At 51.5% G+C, this 12,944-nt stretch overlaps 1 protein-coding gene across 8 annotated transcripts in view; it reads left to right on the top strand.

Moving 5' to 3' along the window:
• Nucleotides 1-193: 193 nt before the first annotated feature.
• Nucleotides 194-12,944, top strand: part of UROS (uroporphyrinogen III synthase) — a 35,558-nt gene continuing 22,807 nt past the window's right edge. Inside the window, exons 1-6 of one of the 8 annotated variants that reach the window (XM_086681144.1) lie at nucleotides 194-450; nucleotides 4,945-5,094; nucleotides 6,084-6,351; nucleotides 10,427-10,515; nucleotides 10,698-10,781; nucleotides 12,430-12,526. In XM_086681144.1, coding sequence (XP_086537270.1) covers nucleotides 6,330-6,351; nucleotides 10,427-10,515; nucleotides 10,698-10,781; nucleotides 12,430-12,526 — 292 coding nt within the window. In that variant the 5' untranslated portion in view covers nucleotides 194-450; nucleotides 4,945-5,094; nucleotides 6,084-6,329. Of the gene's footprint in view, nucleotides 451-4,944; nucleotides 5,668-6,083; nucleotides 6,352-10,426; nucleotides 10,516-10,697; nucleotides 10,782-12,429; nucleotides 12,527-12,944 lie in introns of all 8 variants that reach the window. The other 7 variants (XM_086681142.1, XM_086681143.1, XM_086681148.1 and 4 more) reach the window with 7 other exon arrangements.

The raw sequence follows: 12,944 nt of genomic DNA, 5'->3' as shown, positions 1-12,944 counted from the left end.
CTCGGCGCTGAGTCGGTGTCAACCTCAGAGCCCCTGCTGGATTCCACGGCCCTGATACCTAGGAGTCGAGTCCAGTCTGGGGTCCTATTTTGGCATTTCCTTCCCCCGCCTCCATCCTCCCTTTCTCCCTACAACGCTCCCCACCCCCTTCGCTCAGTGGTTCGACCCCTCTCGGCCCCACCTCCCCGGGCCTGGGCGTCGGTGCGCATGCGCGAACTCCAGCTGTGCGCTGCTCTGGCTCCCAGACCCCGGCCGCGCCGCTGGTGCCTCGCGGCCGCGCGCAGACCGTTTCCATGGCAGCAGAGGCCATGCGGTGAGGGGGCCTCCCACCCGGCTCCCAGCTCCCACAGCTGCATCTCCGGCTCCTTGGCACCGCGAGATACCGCCCCCGACGGGGCGCCCGCCGAGTGCCCCAGCCCCTAGCCTTTCGGGCCTCTGCAGCCCGGCGAGGTAGGTGTCGCCGCCCACGGTGCCGACGATGACACCGAGGCCTAGCGGGAGCGTGACGAGTAGCGAGCGGAGCTCCGAGGCCGCTGCTGGCTTGGGCGGGGGTCCCTGGCCTCCGGGGCAGCAGTCGCCCCGAACGGAAGGTCGCCGGATGCGTACAGATGCCCGCGTGCCAGGCTCAGGCCCGGCCCCGAGGGGGCACCCCAACACCGTCAGTGGCATAACCATGTCAGCGATTGAACGAATCCCCCACTAAGCCCTGCCCCTAACCAACGCTCTTGAAGCGCATTTCTGGACCCGAAAGTGTCTTTAACCTTCAATGCTTCGGGTCCAGTGGGGAAATCTGAATTACAGACCAGAGCCTACTTTGAGAGAATAGAGAGTGGAGGGGACTATGGTGCTGCTGCAGCCGGCTGTGGCCCAGTCGACCTCCCCGCCCAGTGCTGTCAGATCTTTATGTGGCAAGAGCCCCCGGGGTTCTGGAGTTTTCCAAGGTCCATCCTGATTGTTAACACCTGTGCCAAATAAAATTCAGCTCCTAATCAGATTTCTCACCTGGACCACCAGTATGCAGCCATTGTAAAGATGACTCGGAAAGAAGGTCCTTGAAGAAGACATCAGCTTTCTGAGCACAAGGTCTGTGGTTTAAGCATTCTCTCCTCTGTAAAATGAGGAAAGTGGGTTGGAGAGCTGTGACCCTAAAAATGGAAGGCACTGCCCCTAGTAGTGAGATGGCTACTGCCCAGAGGGTTAAGCAGACCCTTTCTCAGTGATCTTTAGGCAGCAGGAAATGGAGTCAGGGTGACGTAAGGGTTGCCAGAGCCCAAGTCCCCATGACTGTTTTCTGTAAGTTTCGTCTTTCCTGAGAGTCTCCGCTACCAGGCCACCATATGGATGTTGGCAGACCCGCATATCAGGAATTCACATCTGATGGGGTAGCTTAAAATGACCCCTTTGGGTCCCACAGCTGTGTAAAAACATCTTCCTGTAACGTACAAGACAGGAAGCTGTAGGGGGGGGGAAAACACCTATCACAAGGCTCAAATTAGAAAAAAGACTCGGACGGCATGGTGCCAGTGTACGAACAGAGTTGCGCTCAGACAGCATGGGTAATTTTTAAGTATACGGTTGAGTGGCACCAGGTATATCCGCATTATTGTGCAACAATCACCACCATCCATCCCCAGACCTTCTTTATCTTGCAAAAACCAAACTCTGTGTCCATTAAACTGTAATTCCTCAGTTCCTACCCTCCACACAACGGGCCCCAGAAACCCCCACTTTGTTCTCTGCCTTTATGAATTCGGGCTATTGTAGTGGAATCATATAATGTGTATTCTTCTGTGGCAGCTCATTTCACTGAGTGTAAAGTCCTCAGGGTTCATCCATGTTGTAGCAGGTGTCGGAATTTCCTTTTTTTTTTTTTAGGGTTGAATAATACTCCACTGCACGTATATGTCGCATTTTGTTTATGCATTTGACCATTGGTGGGCACGTGGGTTGCCACCACCTTTTGACTCTTGTGAATAATGCTGTGAACTTGGACACAAAAATACCTGTTGAAGTCCCTGCTGTTAAATTTTGGGGTGTATATACCCAGAAGTGGAACTGTTGGATCATACAATAATTCTGCGTTTACTGTTTTTTGAGGACCTATACTTTTTGGTATTTTGCAAAGTTTCCACGGTGAGCAGGCATGGCTTTGACAAGAGATCGGGGGAAAAGCCTTACTTGCACCCTCAGACTAGCTCCCAGGTTGAGGTCATGGTCAGGGCATAGAGTAGAGTATCTTAAAAGAGCCGAGATGGTAGGCCTGGATTAAATTCCACCGCTGCCACTCGCTGTGCTGTGTGACTATGGGTACATTGCTCAGTCCTTCAGAGTGTTGGTTTCCTCTTCTGTGAAATACGGATAATAATACCTACCTTGCTGGTCTAAATGGGGGTGGAGATCCTGCCATGTAAAATGCTTGGCCCCTTAAATAACACAGAGTAAGTGCTTAATAAAAGGGCAGCTGTTGTTACTGTTGAGAGAGCAGCAGGACACAGCTAGAAAGTGTGAGTTCGAGAACCTGGCTCTTTCTTACCAGCAAAGTGGTCTTGATCAAGTCGTTTTCTCTGTTTGTGTAAGGAAAAGAGATCATTTCCCCTGTTCAGGAGATGCTGGGTAAATCTGAAGTGTTGTTTTCCCTCAGTGTGAACTAATATTTACCGAGCATCCACTGTGGGGAAGGAAGTCCCTCAAACAGCCAGCAGTCCAGAGGGCCCGTCCACTGCACGATCGCAGGGCCTGAGACCAAGAGCAGAGCAGCCTAGACCAGAACACAGGCCTCCGCCCCCCCCCCCCCCAGCACAAACCCCTTCCCCTCCCCCGAGCCTCTTCCCAAAGTCCAGAGCGGCTCAGGTACAATCCTCCTTATTTAAAAGCCTGGGAATAGCCCCTCTTGTTTCCTGTTCCTGGTTCCCTCCTATTCCTGCTGCGAGGCAGGTTAGCAGGAGTTTCTTCAAGCAGGGAGCTTTCAACTTGGTCCGGGACAAATGCAGGGATAGTAGAATTCCTGAGGCTGTACTGGCTCCCCAGGCTGCCGTGTCCAAGTGCCACAAACTGGGCAGTATATACGGTGGAAATACATTGTCTCAGTCAGTGGTAGAGACTAGAATTCTACGACCAAGATGTCATTAGGGTTGGTTCCTTCTGAGGGCTGTCAGGAGACATCTGCTCTGTGCCTCTCCCCCCCCCCCCCCCCCCCCCGTTCTGGTGGCTTTCTGGCCATCTGACATCCCTTGGCTTGTCAATACCTCGCCCGGATCTCAGCCTTATCTTCACAGGTCTTTCCCCCAGTGCGTGTGTGTGTGCGTGTGTGTGTGTGTGTGTGTGTGTGTGTGTGTGTGCGCGCGCGCGCGCGCGCGCGCCCGCCTCTCCCCTTGTCATTGGATACCAGCCCTATTGGATTAGGGCCCGCCCTAATGACCTCATTTTAACTTGACTACATGGCAAAGACCCTGTTTCCAAATAAGGTCACATTCTGAGGGATGAGGGTTAGGACTTCGGCACATAAATCTTGGATTCAAAGCCTAACAGCCCAAGTTCAGGCAGGGATCTACCATTTCACTGCTAGCTCTCCACAGCAAGCGACCGGATGACGGGTATGTGAACTTCTTGATGGGAACAACTGAAGGAGCCTGTGTGGAGATGCATGTCGCCGAGAAGGGCATCGTTCATTTTTTGAGAACCCCCCCTCGCCGCCCCAATCCCTAGAATACTCCAGGCTCTAGTCAACAAAAGCATCTCAGCTGGCTTCACCCATCTCCAACCTGTTCGGCACCAACCTGCTGCTGGACTCCTGTTTTAATGTCACCAGACCTTCCATACAAAGTAGCTGGAATGTGCACACATCATCCTAGGTCATCGGCCACAGCAGAGTATGAATTCTGAGTCAGAGGAGCCCTGGGCCCAGAAGCAGACTTTTAAAGCCTTTCTTCTGAGTGCTGGCAGTTTGCAGTAGGCAGTACTTGTGTGTGTGTGTGTCTGTCTCTCTCAGTCAGTCTCTCTCTCTCTCTCTCTCTCTCTCTCTCTCTCTCTCTCTGTCGACACTTAGCTCACAGTTCTGTGGTTGTCAGTCTCCCCCCACCAGCCTTGGAGCATCTTGAGAGTGGGTGTTAAGTGTTATTTGTCCCTTAACCAGCACCCAGTTCCCAGCATCACACAGAAGAGATTCAGTGTATCTTGGGTAAACGAAAGTAGGATTGCAGAGCCCCTCCCTGTCTCGATGAGAGCCACGTTTCTGGCCTGGAAGGCCAGCCGGTCCTTTCTTAGTTCCCCTTGTTGGTAAAATCCAGGAGCTTCTGCAAGGTGAGCAAGGCAGAATGCGGCACACCAGGAACTCCAAAGAGTAAGTCCTGCCAAAGAACCAGGCTCAGCTGCTCCCCAAGCGCATCGCATGGTTCTCTTTGACTTGCCCATCATCCGGAACTGCCCGCTCGGTGCCTGCCTCGGCTCTGGTATCTCCCGTACGTGTGCGTTGGGGTGGGGAGGTACCCCTGCAACGTCTCTCCACCCCACTGCCTGCCTTGCCAGTGATGGCCTTGTTTCTCCTCCTCAGAGCAAGACTGAGTCATCTTCCCTTCCTGTACCTACATCTTTCCCTCCACTTTATTCTGGCACTTGCTCTATTATGGACTGAATTGTGCCGCCCCCCGCCCCCCCCCCCCCGCCCCCGCCAATTCATATGTTCCAGCCCTAATCCTCAATGTGACTTTACTTGGATATAGGGCCTTTAAAGAGGTATTGAAGAGGGGCACCTGGCTGGCTCAGTCGGTCTAGCATGTGACTCTTGATCTCAGGGTCATGAGTTCAAGCCCCATTTTGGGCATGGAGCCTATTCAAAAAAGGAAGAAAAAAAAAAGTAATGATTAGATGAGGTCACTGGGAGGTCAAGCCCTAATACAATAGCCACCAGGTGGAGGCCTAATCCTGTGGGTCCAGTGTCCTTTACAGAAAAGGAGACATCAGCGGTCTCTCTCTGTGCACAGAGGAAAGACCACGTGAGCACGGCCAGAAGGCACTCGCCCCTGAGCGGGGAAGAGAGCTCTCACCAGGAACCAACCGTGAGAACACCTTGATCTTGGACTCCCAGCCTCCAGAACTGTGAGCAAATAAATGTCTGCTGTTTAGCCCCCCGAGTCTTTGGAATTCCAGTATCGATGGGATTCCACTCTGCAGAGGTGTCTTCCTTCTCCTTTGCTAGGGTCTCCCCTGCCCACTGCCCAACTTGACCTGGCATTGCCTGGGTGCTGGAGGGCTCTGACCTGGGCCTCCTTCCCCCGTCACCCAGGTCCCGGGACTTCAGAAGACCCTCTACACACTGACACCGCCCAGATCCCTGTCCTTTGACCCGACTCCCCCCTGAGCCCAGATTGCCTACCCAGTTTCTCCATTTGGGCATTTGGTGCCATGACTCTCCGACTCGTTTACCACTGCAGCGGACCTAGTAAATGCTAACATTCGTACAGCACATCGTGGTAAACAGATGAGGTGTACAGTTCCCAGGTAAAGGTGGCCGGCCCTGGCTGGGGCTGCCATGGTTCTGGCTGCCCTGGGCCCCGCCAGCTGCCCCAGGGGCCGAGAGGACCGAGCCCGCAGGCATGCCTGTAGGTCGTTCACAGCACACGAACGAATGGGCTGAGGCGCACGGGTGTGGAACAGGCATCCTCAAACACGGTACGTCCCGAATGAATCTTTGTCCGCATCCCTTCGCATGCCCCGACAGGGCTCCCGTCCTCCAGCTGTTCGGGTTATAAACCCAACTCCTCTCTCCTCCACCCTGCACCAGCCCCAGTAAATGCTGTTGGCCCCACCTTCAGAACGCATCCGAGGGGATGCCTCCCCACTTCGCCTGCCAACGCCTACCCAGGCCCTGCGGGTAGGAGTTGGCGCAAGAAGCCCTGAGGAGGGCGAGCCCGAGAGACAGAAGTCTGGGGCGGCCGGAGTGCAGAGGCGGGAGTGGAGACCCTCCGGGCCTCGTTGGGTCGTATCAGGGAGTTTGGATCTGATCTCGACAGGAGTGGGAAGGTTCTTATTGACAGGTTTACTTCTCCTGGCCCTTTCTCATTTCTGCTCGCCCTTTCCTCCTGCAGGGTAACAGGAGGCGGGAAGTGTGGTATCACAGAGCAGGCACAGGACTGGGGGGCAAGGGATCTGACGCCAGCTTTACCGCCCACGATGTGATCTTGTTTCTCCTCTGTTGAGTGGGGCAAACCTCGGCGTTACCACGCTGTCGGGGTGCCAAGTGACTCAGAGGACATAACAATGGCCACTAACACGTTTACTGAGCACCTACCATACACCAAAGACTGACTGAATGCTTCAGTTGTATGTAAACGATGAGGTCGGCCCGTTTCATGGGTGAGGAAGCTGCCGTAGAGAGGACAGAACTCCTCCAGAGTCCCTGAGCTGACAAGTGGCAGAGCCAGGTGGCATTCACAGACAGGCGGGCTGGCTCTCAAGGCTGTGCTCCCAACGCCTAGGCTGTGCTGCCTCTCCTATCCTTTGCAGACCCCACCCAGTGTTTGGGAGAACAGAAAATAAAAAGTATCACTCTGGTACAGAGTGCTTAGATTAATAACGCAGACACGCGAAAGCAAAGCCCATCTACCCACCGCAAATAGAGAAAATATTTCTTCTGGGTCCTTCTCTGTGGTTGTCTTAGGTAATAAAATTGATGGCTCTGGGATAATAACCATTAAGAGATTCCGTGAGCTGTGCTACTGGCCTTGAGAACTAAAAATCAGATTATTACCCTTATTCCTTCTCTGCCCGTGCTCACAGCACCTCTAATGCAACATTCGGAGAAACCACTGCTGATGATTCTGTGCCCGGCTAGCGCCCCGTGTCATCAAGTTCAGTGAGAAGCCCATCACCTGATAAGTGCACAGAGATAGTCCTGCTAACACATCGCTCATTTTCTTAGTCATTTAAGAATTAAAGTTGATCATGTTTCGAGAATAGATTCCCCACTAATTGACTAGTACCATTCACTGTATATTAAGCACATTCGGCCCAGGGCAGAATCCCAGGGCTCGGAGAAAGGTCTACAGGGCGTGGGGGTGGAGGGGAGTGGACAGGGGGAGTCCCAAGAGGTCCTGCAGAGCCAAAGGATCTGCAGCAAAGGCCTGGGGACTGGGTGACAGACACTGCCCTTAGCAGAGGAAATGGTCACCAGGGGGAGGCCTGGCTCACGGGGCAGCTGAGGTGCAGGTGTTTCCACAGGCACTCGTGTGCATGGCATCAGCTGCCCTACACGTGGGGGATGACTTCTGTGCCTGGAATGGCTTCTGTCCAAATGGCTTTCTTTCTCCAATCATCAGGGTTTAGAGAATGGCATTACTGCAACTTCTCCCAGACCAAGGAAAGGTTCAGAACATTCCCATCCACATTCCAGCCGGCAGGGAGGCAGGGGGAGAGAGTAGGGGCGTGGCACTTCCCGCTAAGGGCAGGACCCACAAAGTGTGTGCCTCGCACCCCCCCCCCCCCCGCCCTCCGCTTGTGTCCTGAGGGCCAGAACCCAGTCAACAGGCCACATCCAGGCACGTTTTCATTCGGGGCAACCACGTGCCCTGCCCTGTTAACAACAAGGGAGTCCATTTCTATGAGAGAAAAGGGCAGACTGGGTATTTGGGAGCCAGTGGTGACCTTGGCCACACCTGCCACTCCAAGTAAGACTTGGCCAGTTAGGCCTCCGTGGCATCTTGACTTTTTCTTTGTCGTGCTTATTACGCTTATTACACCGACTCTGTCATCGTCTTTACGTGTAAAATGTCAGTTTTATCCTCCAGTAAAGATGAGGCAGGAATCATACTGTATCCCCAGTGCCTAGTACACAGTAACTGTTTAGAAATATTTGTTGCCTCATTGATAGGATTACATTGAACACACCTCAAGCTTAGGTGGGATTCAAAGAAAGACCTTTTCGCCTAGCGGTAACCATCAGGCCACGGACAGATGGTTTCACCCTGAATTATGTCACTGCACCCTGTTAACTCTGTCTTCACTATGAATCCCCGATCCAGCCGCTTCCTAATGGCGCCACTGCCCAGTGTCCTGGGTGGTCATCCCCGCCACGGAAGCCAGAGACCCTTCTAAAGCGCGAACCAGTGTCATCGCTTCTGGTCCTGCTGCAACCCGTCTGTGGATTCCCATTTCTCGTGGGGCCCAAGTCCACCTTGTCCTTCGCACTGGAGCCACGCTTACCCTTCTCTCCTGGGGACATGCCCGGCTCCTTCCTGACACTGGAACAGTTTTCCTCACTGCCATTGTCATTCTGATCTCAACTAAGACGCCATCTCAGAGGTGGCCCTGGGGAGGCAACCAGCTATCAGCACCCGGTCAACTCTCCTACATCACCTTATAGCACTTGGTAGTACTTGAACTTGTTCCCCCTTCCCCAGTAAATAATGCAGACCTAATGCCCCTGAGGCAGATTCCAGGTGTCACTGCCTGAGAACAACATAGAAACATTTTTGTGAGAGACTGGCTCCTGGAATCTGAAAGCAACACTTTGAAAACTTGGGGTTCCATACCCCAGAGCCTACAACTGTGGCGGGGATGTGCCCCTTAAGGCCTTCCACCGACTGGAGGAGGCCCTCCCAGATCATCTAGGATAATCTCCCTGGCTAAAAGCCACCTGATGATAGACTTTATTGTGTCTCCAAAATACCTAGGTCAGCGCTCGTGAATAAATGGGGACTAGATCCTAGCCGGGCTGACACGTGAGCATGACCATCTCAGAAAGGCGGGTTCCCGGTTTCCCAAAAGACAGACACATTCCAAACGACCTCAGGAAACAATAGAAACAATCCTGCCTACTCCCTCAGTCTCTGTAGCTAACAGCTCAGTGGCAGCAGTAATTAGAACTTGATTTCATAATTATTATTTGTTCACCCAGGGTTGGTTGCTTAGATACAAAGCAATTCATTTTGAGCCAGATTTTCCTTAAGACGCCCCGCAGATATTATAATGTTCCGGAACCTATTCAGTAATAACAAGTAATGGCTCTCAAAGTTAACACATTTCTGCTCGAAACAATATGTGCTGTTTGACTGTTACCAACCACTTGTATAGTGGTTAGTAAGTAACTGGTGGGCCTCATGCTACTCACGGGATAGTAATCCACATTTCAGGCAGGATTTATTCCGCAGTTCTCCAGCAGCATTTATTTTGAGGCCTTTGGGGTAGTCATATTAAATTCGACCCCCACCCTATGCCTTGATACAAAAGAATTTAATGTCTATTGTAAAAAAAAAAAAAAATGTGGATAATACAGAAAGAGGTGAACAAGAAAACAATCACCCTAACCTGCCCCCCAGGAATAATTATTAGTAGTATTTTGATGCATATTCTTTCATATATATGTATATATGAGATCAATAAAGTCACACTATTCATGCATCCTATTTTTTTAACATTACTTGGTGATCCATGTAATTAAGTTATTAATGACTCTTCTAATGATTTCATCTAATGATGTACCATTCTCTCAACGTTGGACATTTACTTTGTTTCCCGTTGTTAATACTAGGATACAATCTCACCACTAGAAGAGGAGTAAGTCTTGGAGACCTAATGCACAACATGGTGATTATAGTCAACAATACTGTATTATAAACCTCAGAGTTCCCAGGAGAGTTCACCTCAACTGTTCTCACCACAAAAAGATAATTAGGAGGCACGGTAAAGCCATTACTGTAGTCATCACACTGCAGTATAGAAATGTATCAAATGAACAGCTAACCACCGGACATTTACAAATTTACACAGTGTCCTATGTCAATTATATCTCAAAAAAAAAAAAAATACCAGGATGGACATCTTCATGTTAATCTTTGCACACATTTATGAGTAGTGCCTTCGTATTTCTTCTTAGAAGTGAAATTATAGGAAGGAAGAGTATGAAATATACAAGGCTCTTGATACATATCAACGAATTATTTTCCAGGTCGTTAGATGACTTTTGAAAGGTTTCTCATAATATTTGACAACATTTATAACCCATCATTTGAAAAGTAGAAAGGTCAATATAATTATTTCCTAAAGAGCTTATGAACTATTTAGTATGTTTACCCTGAAACAGAACTGTTTATTTCCTTAAAATAATTTCTCTATTATTGACAATACAACCCCAAATTTGCATCGCTTCTCTTTATGAGCCTTAAATGTGTGGCCCGGACACTGGCTTTCCCTAATGGCTTTCATCTGCCTTTCCGAGTGATATCAAGTGCCAGCATGCTGTCCCTTGGCCTTATCAGCGACAGGGTCTTCAGAAGGAACAAGCACATGAACGCTAAGTCATTGTGGGCGAGGGACAGGTCCCCTCGGCCAGCAGTTGATTACCTTCTTTCCCTGCTTCTGTCCCATCGATAACTGCTCAGGAAGAGTCCTTGAGCTCTAATTAGGATCCATCTGTCTCCCTGCTCTGTCACAGCACCCTGTAAGGATTGCCAGGCGATAATGAAGGTTCTTTTACTAAAAGACCCTAAGGAGGATGACTGTGGCCAAGATCCATATATCAGGGTAAGTGCCTGAGACTCCTGGTCCCACGAGGCCTAACACTGTCTTACTACGAGGGTGAGGGGTGGTGGTGGGGTATCTGCTAACCCTCTACGGGGCCGACACCAAGTAAGTCGTGACTGTGACCCTTTCCTTATTTTCCACACAACCCTGGCCAATGCAGAACTATATTCTTGTATTTGCAGGAACTAGGATTATATGGACTTGAAGCCACTCTGATCCCTGTTTTATCATTTGAGTTTTTGTCTCTTTCCAGTTTTTCTGAGAAGGTAAGGTCTGTCAGTGTCCGAGTACCATAATTTCTGAGTCTCTGTAGAATCGTTGCCCACCCAAACCGGAAGGATTTCTTCACCATCCCCTCATTTCACTAGCAAACTTGAAACGGGTGGCCCAGCCTCACCTGGCCCCAGGGGAGGTGGCTCTTGGACCGCCCGTGAGTCCCCACCAGAAAGCCTCCCTGTCCCGGAGGTGGGGTCTGTGGGGGCTGGGAGAGCAGGCTGCAGGGGGCTCTCAGCAGTGGGGCCCTTCCAGTTTGCCCTCCCACTCACCCGCCCGCCCTGACCACGCGCCACATGGGTGTTACCATCCCGTTTTAGAGCCAGGCCCCAGGTTGGGCCACTCGGCCGAGGCCCCCAGCAAGTAAGAAGGCTGCTGCGCAGGGCGTCCACTCTGCTGCCGGTGATGCCGTCGTAGATCCTGCTGGACAAAGCCTCAGGAAAGACTCACAAACATTTCAGATCAAAGACTGAGTGCTCAGGCCACCTCATCAGTGTGCAACCGGCCCCAGGGGCGGAGTGCCTTTGGGGCGCCTCCCCCCCGGAGCTCCTTTCTAGACACGCGGGCCCACAACCAGGGAGGTTCCATGGGACTGGGGTGCCCAGCCCTGCTCCCGGGCCCCACACCTGTGTGAGCGCCAGGGTCACCCCTCCTGCTGTGCGCAGCACAACCCTGCCAGCAGCTCTGTATGGAAGCCTGTTTCTTCCTTTTGATTTGGGCCGAATACTGCATTATTCATTCAGTAATTTACCCGGCAAACATCCATCTGGCATCTGTTCCGTCCAAGGCACTGGGCTGAGTGCTAAGGGAACCATGTAAGCGGGGCCCCAAGAGGCATGCTCTTCCATAAGCAGCCCTGAAAGGCACCAAAGACCTCATCGCTTGAGATCACGTCTTCGACTCGTGCTCACACAGATACCAGAGTTTCCACACGGTCATCTCCCATCTCCACCAGCCAGCGTGCTCCCTGGGGGCCTTCCAGAGCCCTCATGAAGCCCCCTACGGAGCGAGGAGGGGCACAGGCATGTCCTTGAGCCCTGGCCCTGCCACTCACCTTGGGCCAGCTCCTTAGGCTTTGTCTTCATCTATGAGATGAAATAACCCCACCCATCTCACATGGTACTTTCACAGATTTTAGGGAGAGACTAGGTAAAAACGGCAATGTTTAGTAGATTTTATCATATTATCTTTGAAAATCAGTGCTTCGGCCTGGAGATTGCCCCTTGAAGATTCCAGTTTTATTACAGACGCAGGTCCAGTCTGCCCTCCTGCCTGCACCCCACCCAAGCCCGGGCTGGGTCAGATTGTCCCTCTCTGCACCTGTCATACCTGCCACCCTACAGTTCTCTTTCCTGTCCCTCCCCTAGACCGTGAGCTGCTCAAGGGAAATGCCATGAACAGTGAATTCACCTGCATTCGCCTGAGTGCATGAATGGTGAATTCACATGAATGGTGCACAGTCCCAGGCATTTAGTAAGCTCCCAATAGGTGCTGAGTGGACCAGTGGGTGGGTGGGTGGGTGGGTGGGTGGGTGGATGGATGGATGGATGGATGGAATTTATTCTTGTAAAACATTGGAATTCTGGGAAATGTTGAACTTGATCTTTATGTAAAACGCCTCTGTTACTGTTTGGTGTGCAGCTGTCTCATCCTGAAGGCTACGGGGGCCTCATTTTTACCAGCCCCAGAGCAGTGGAAGCAGTGGAACTGTGTTTGGAGAAAGACAATAAAACTGAAGGTAAGTGGGGGTGGGGGGAGGGCGGGTACCTGGGTGGTTCGGTCAGTTAAGCACCTGACTCTTGATTTTGGCTCAGGTCGTGGGATCGAGTCCCGCATGGGCCTCCAGCTCTGAGTGTGGAGTCTGCTTAGGATTCTCTGTCTCCTTCTCCATTCCCCCTCCCCTGCTAGCATTCTTGCTCTCAAAAAACAAAAACAAAAACAAACCTAAAACCTAAAGGTAGGGGAGACACTGTTGTGAATTCCACGGGACTTTACTCCGATTCTTCCCACTGGGGATATCAGATTCCAGAAATAGCTGCCCTTCAGGTTTGAAAAATCTCAATGACTTTTAGTTCAAAAAAGTATTCAGGTACCAAGTCACTTCACGTTCGTGTAAACTTTGGAGGAAGCAGAGAATGACCTTTCTCCTTATAAGC

Source organism: Puma concolor, chromosome D2 (assembly GCF_028749965.1).
Source record: "Puma concolor isolate L17-30 chromosome D2, mPumCon1.1.hap2, whole genome shotgun sequence".
NCBI classification, from domain to species: domain Eukaryota; kingdom Metazoa; phylum Chordata; class Mammalia; order Carnivora; family Felidae; genus Puma; species Puma concolor.
The sequence above is the reverse complement of the archived record's forward strand: the minus strand, read 5'-3'. Positions and strand labels throughout refer to the sequence as shown.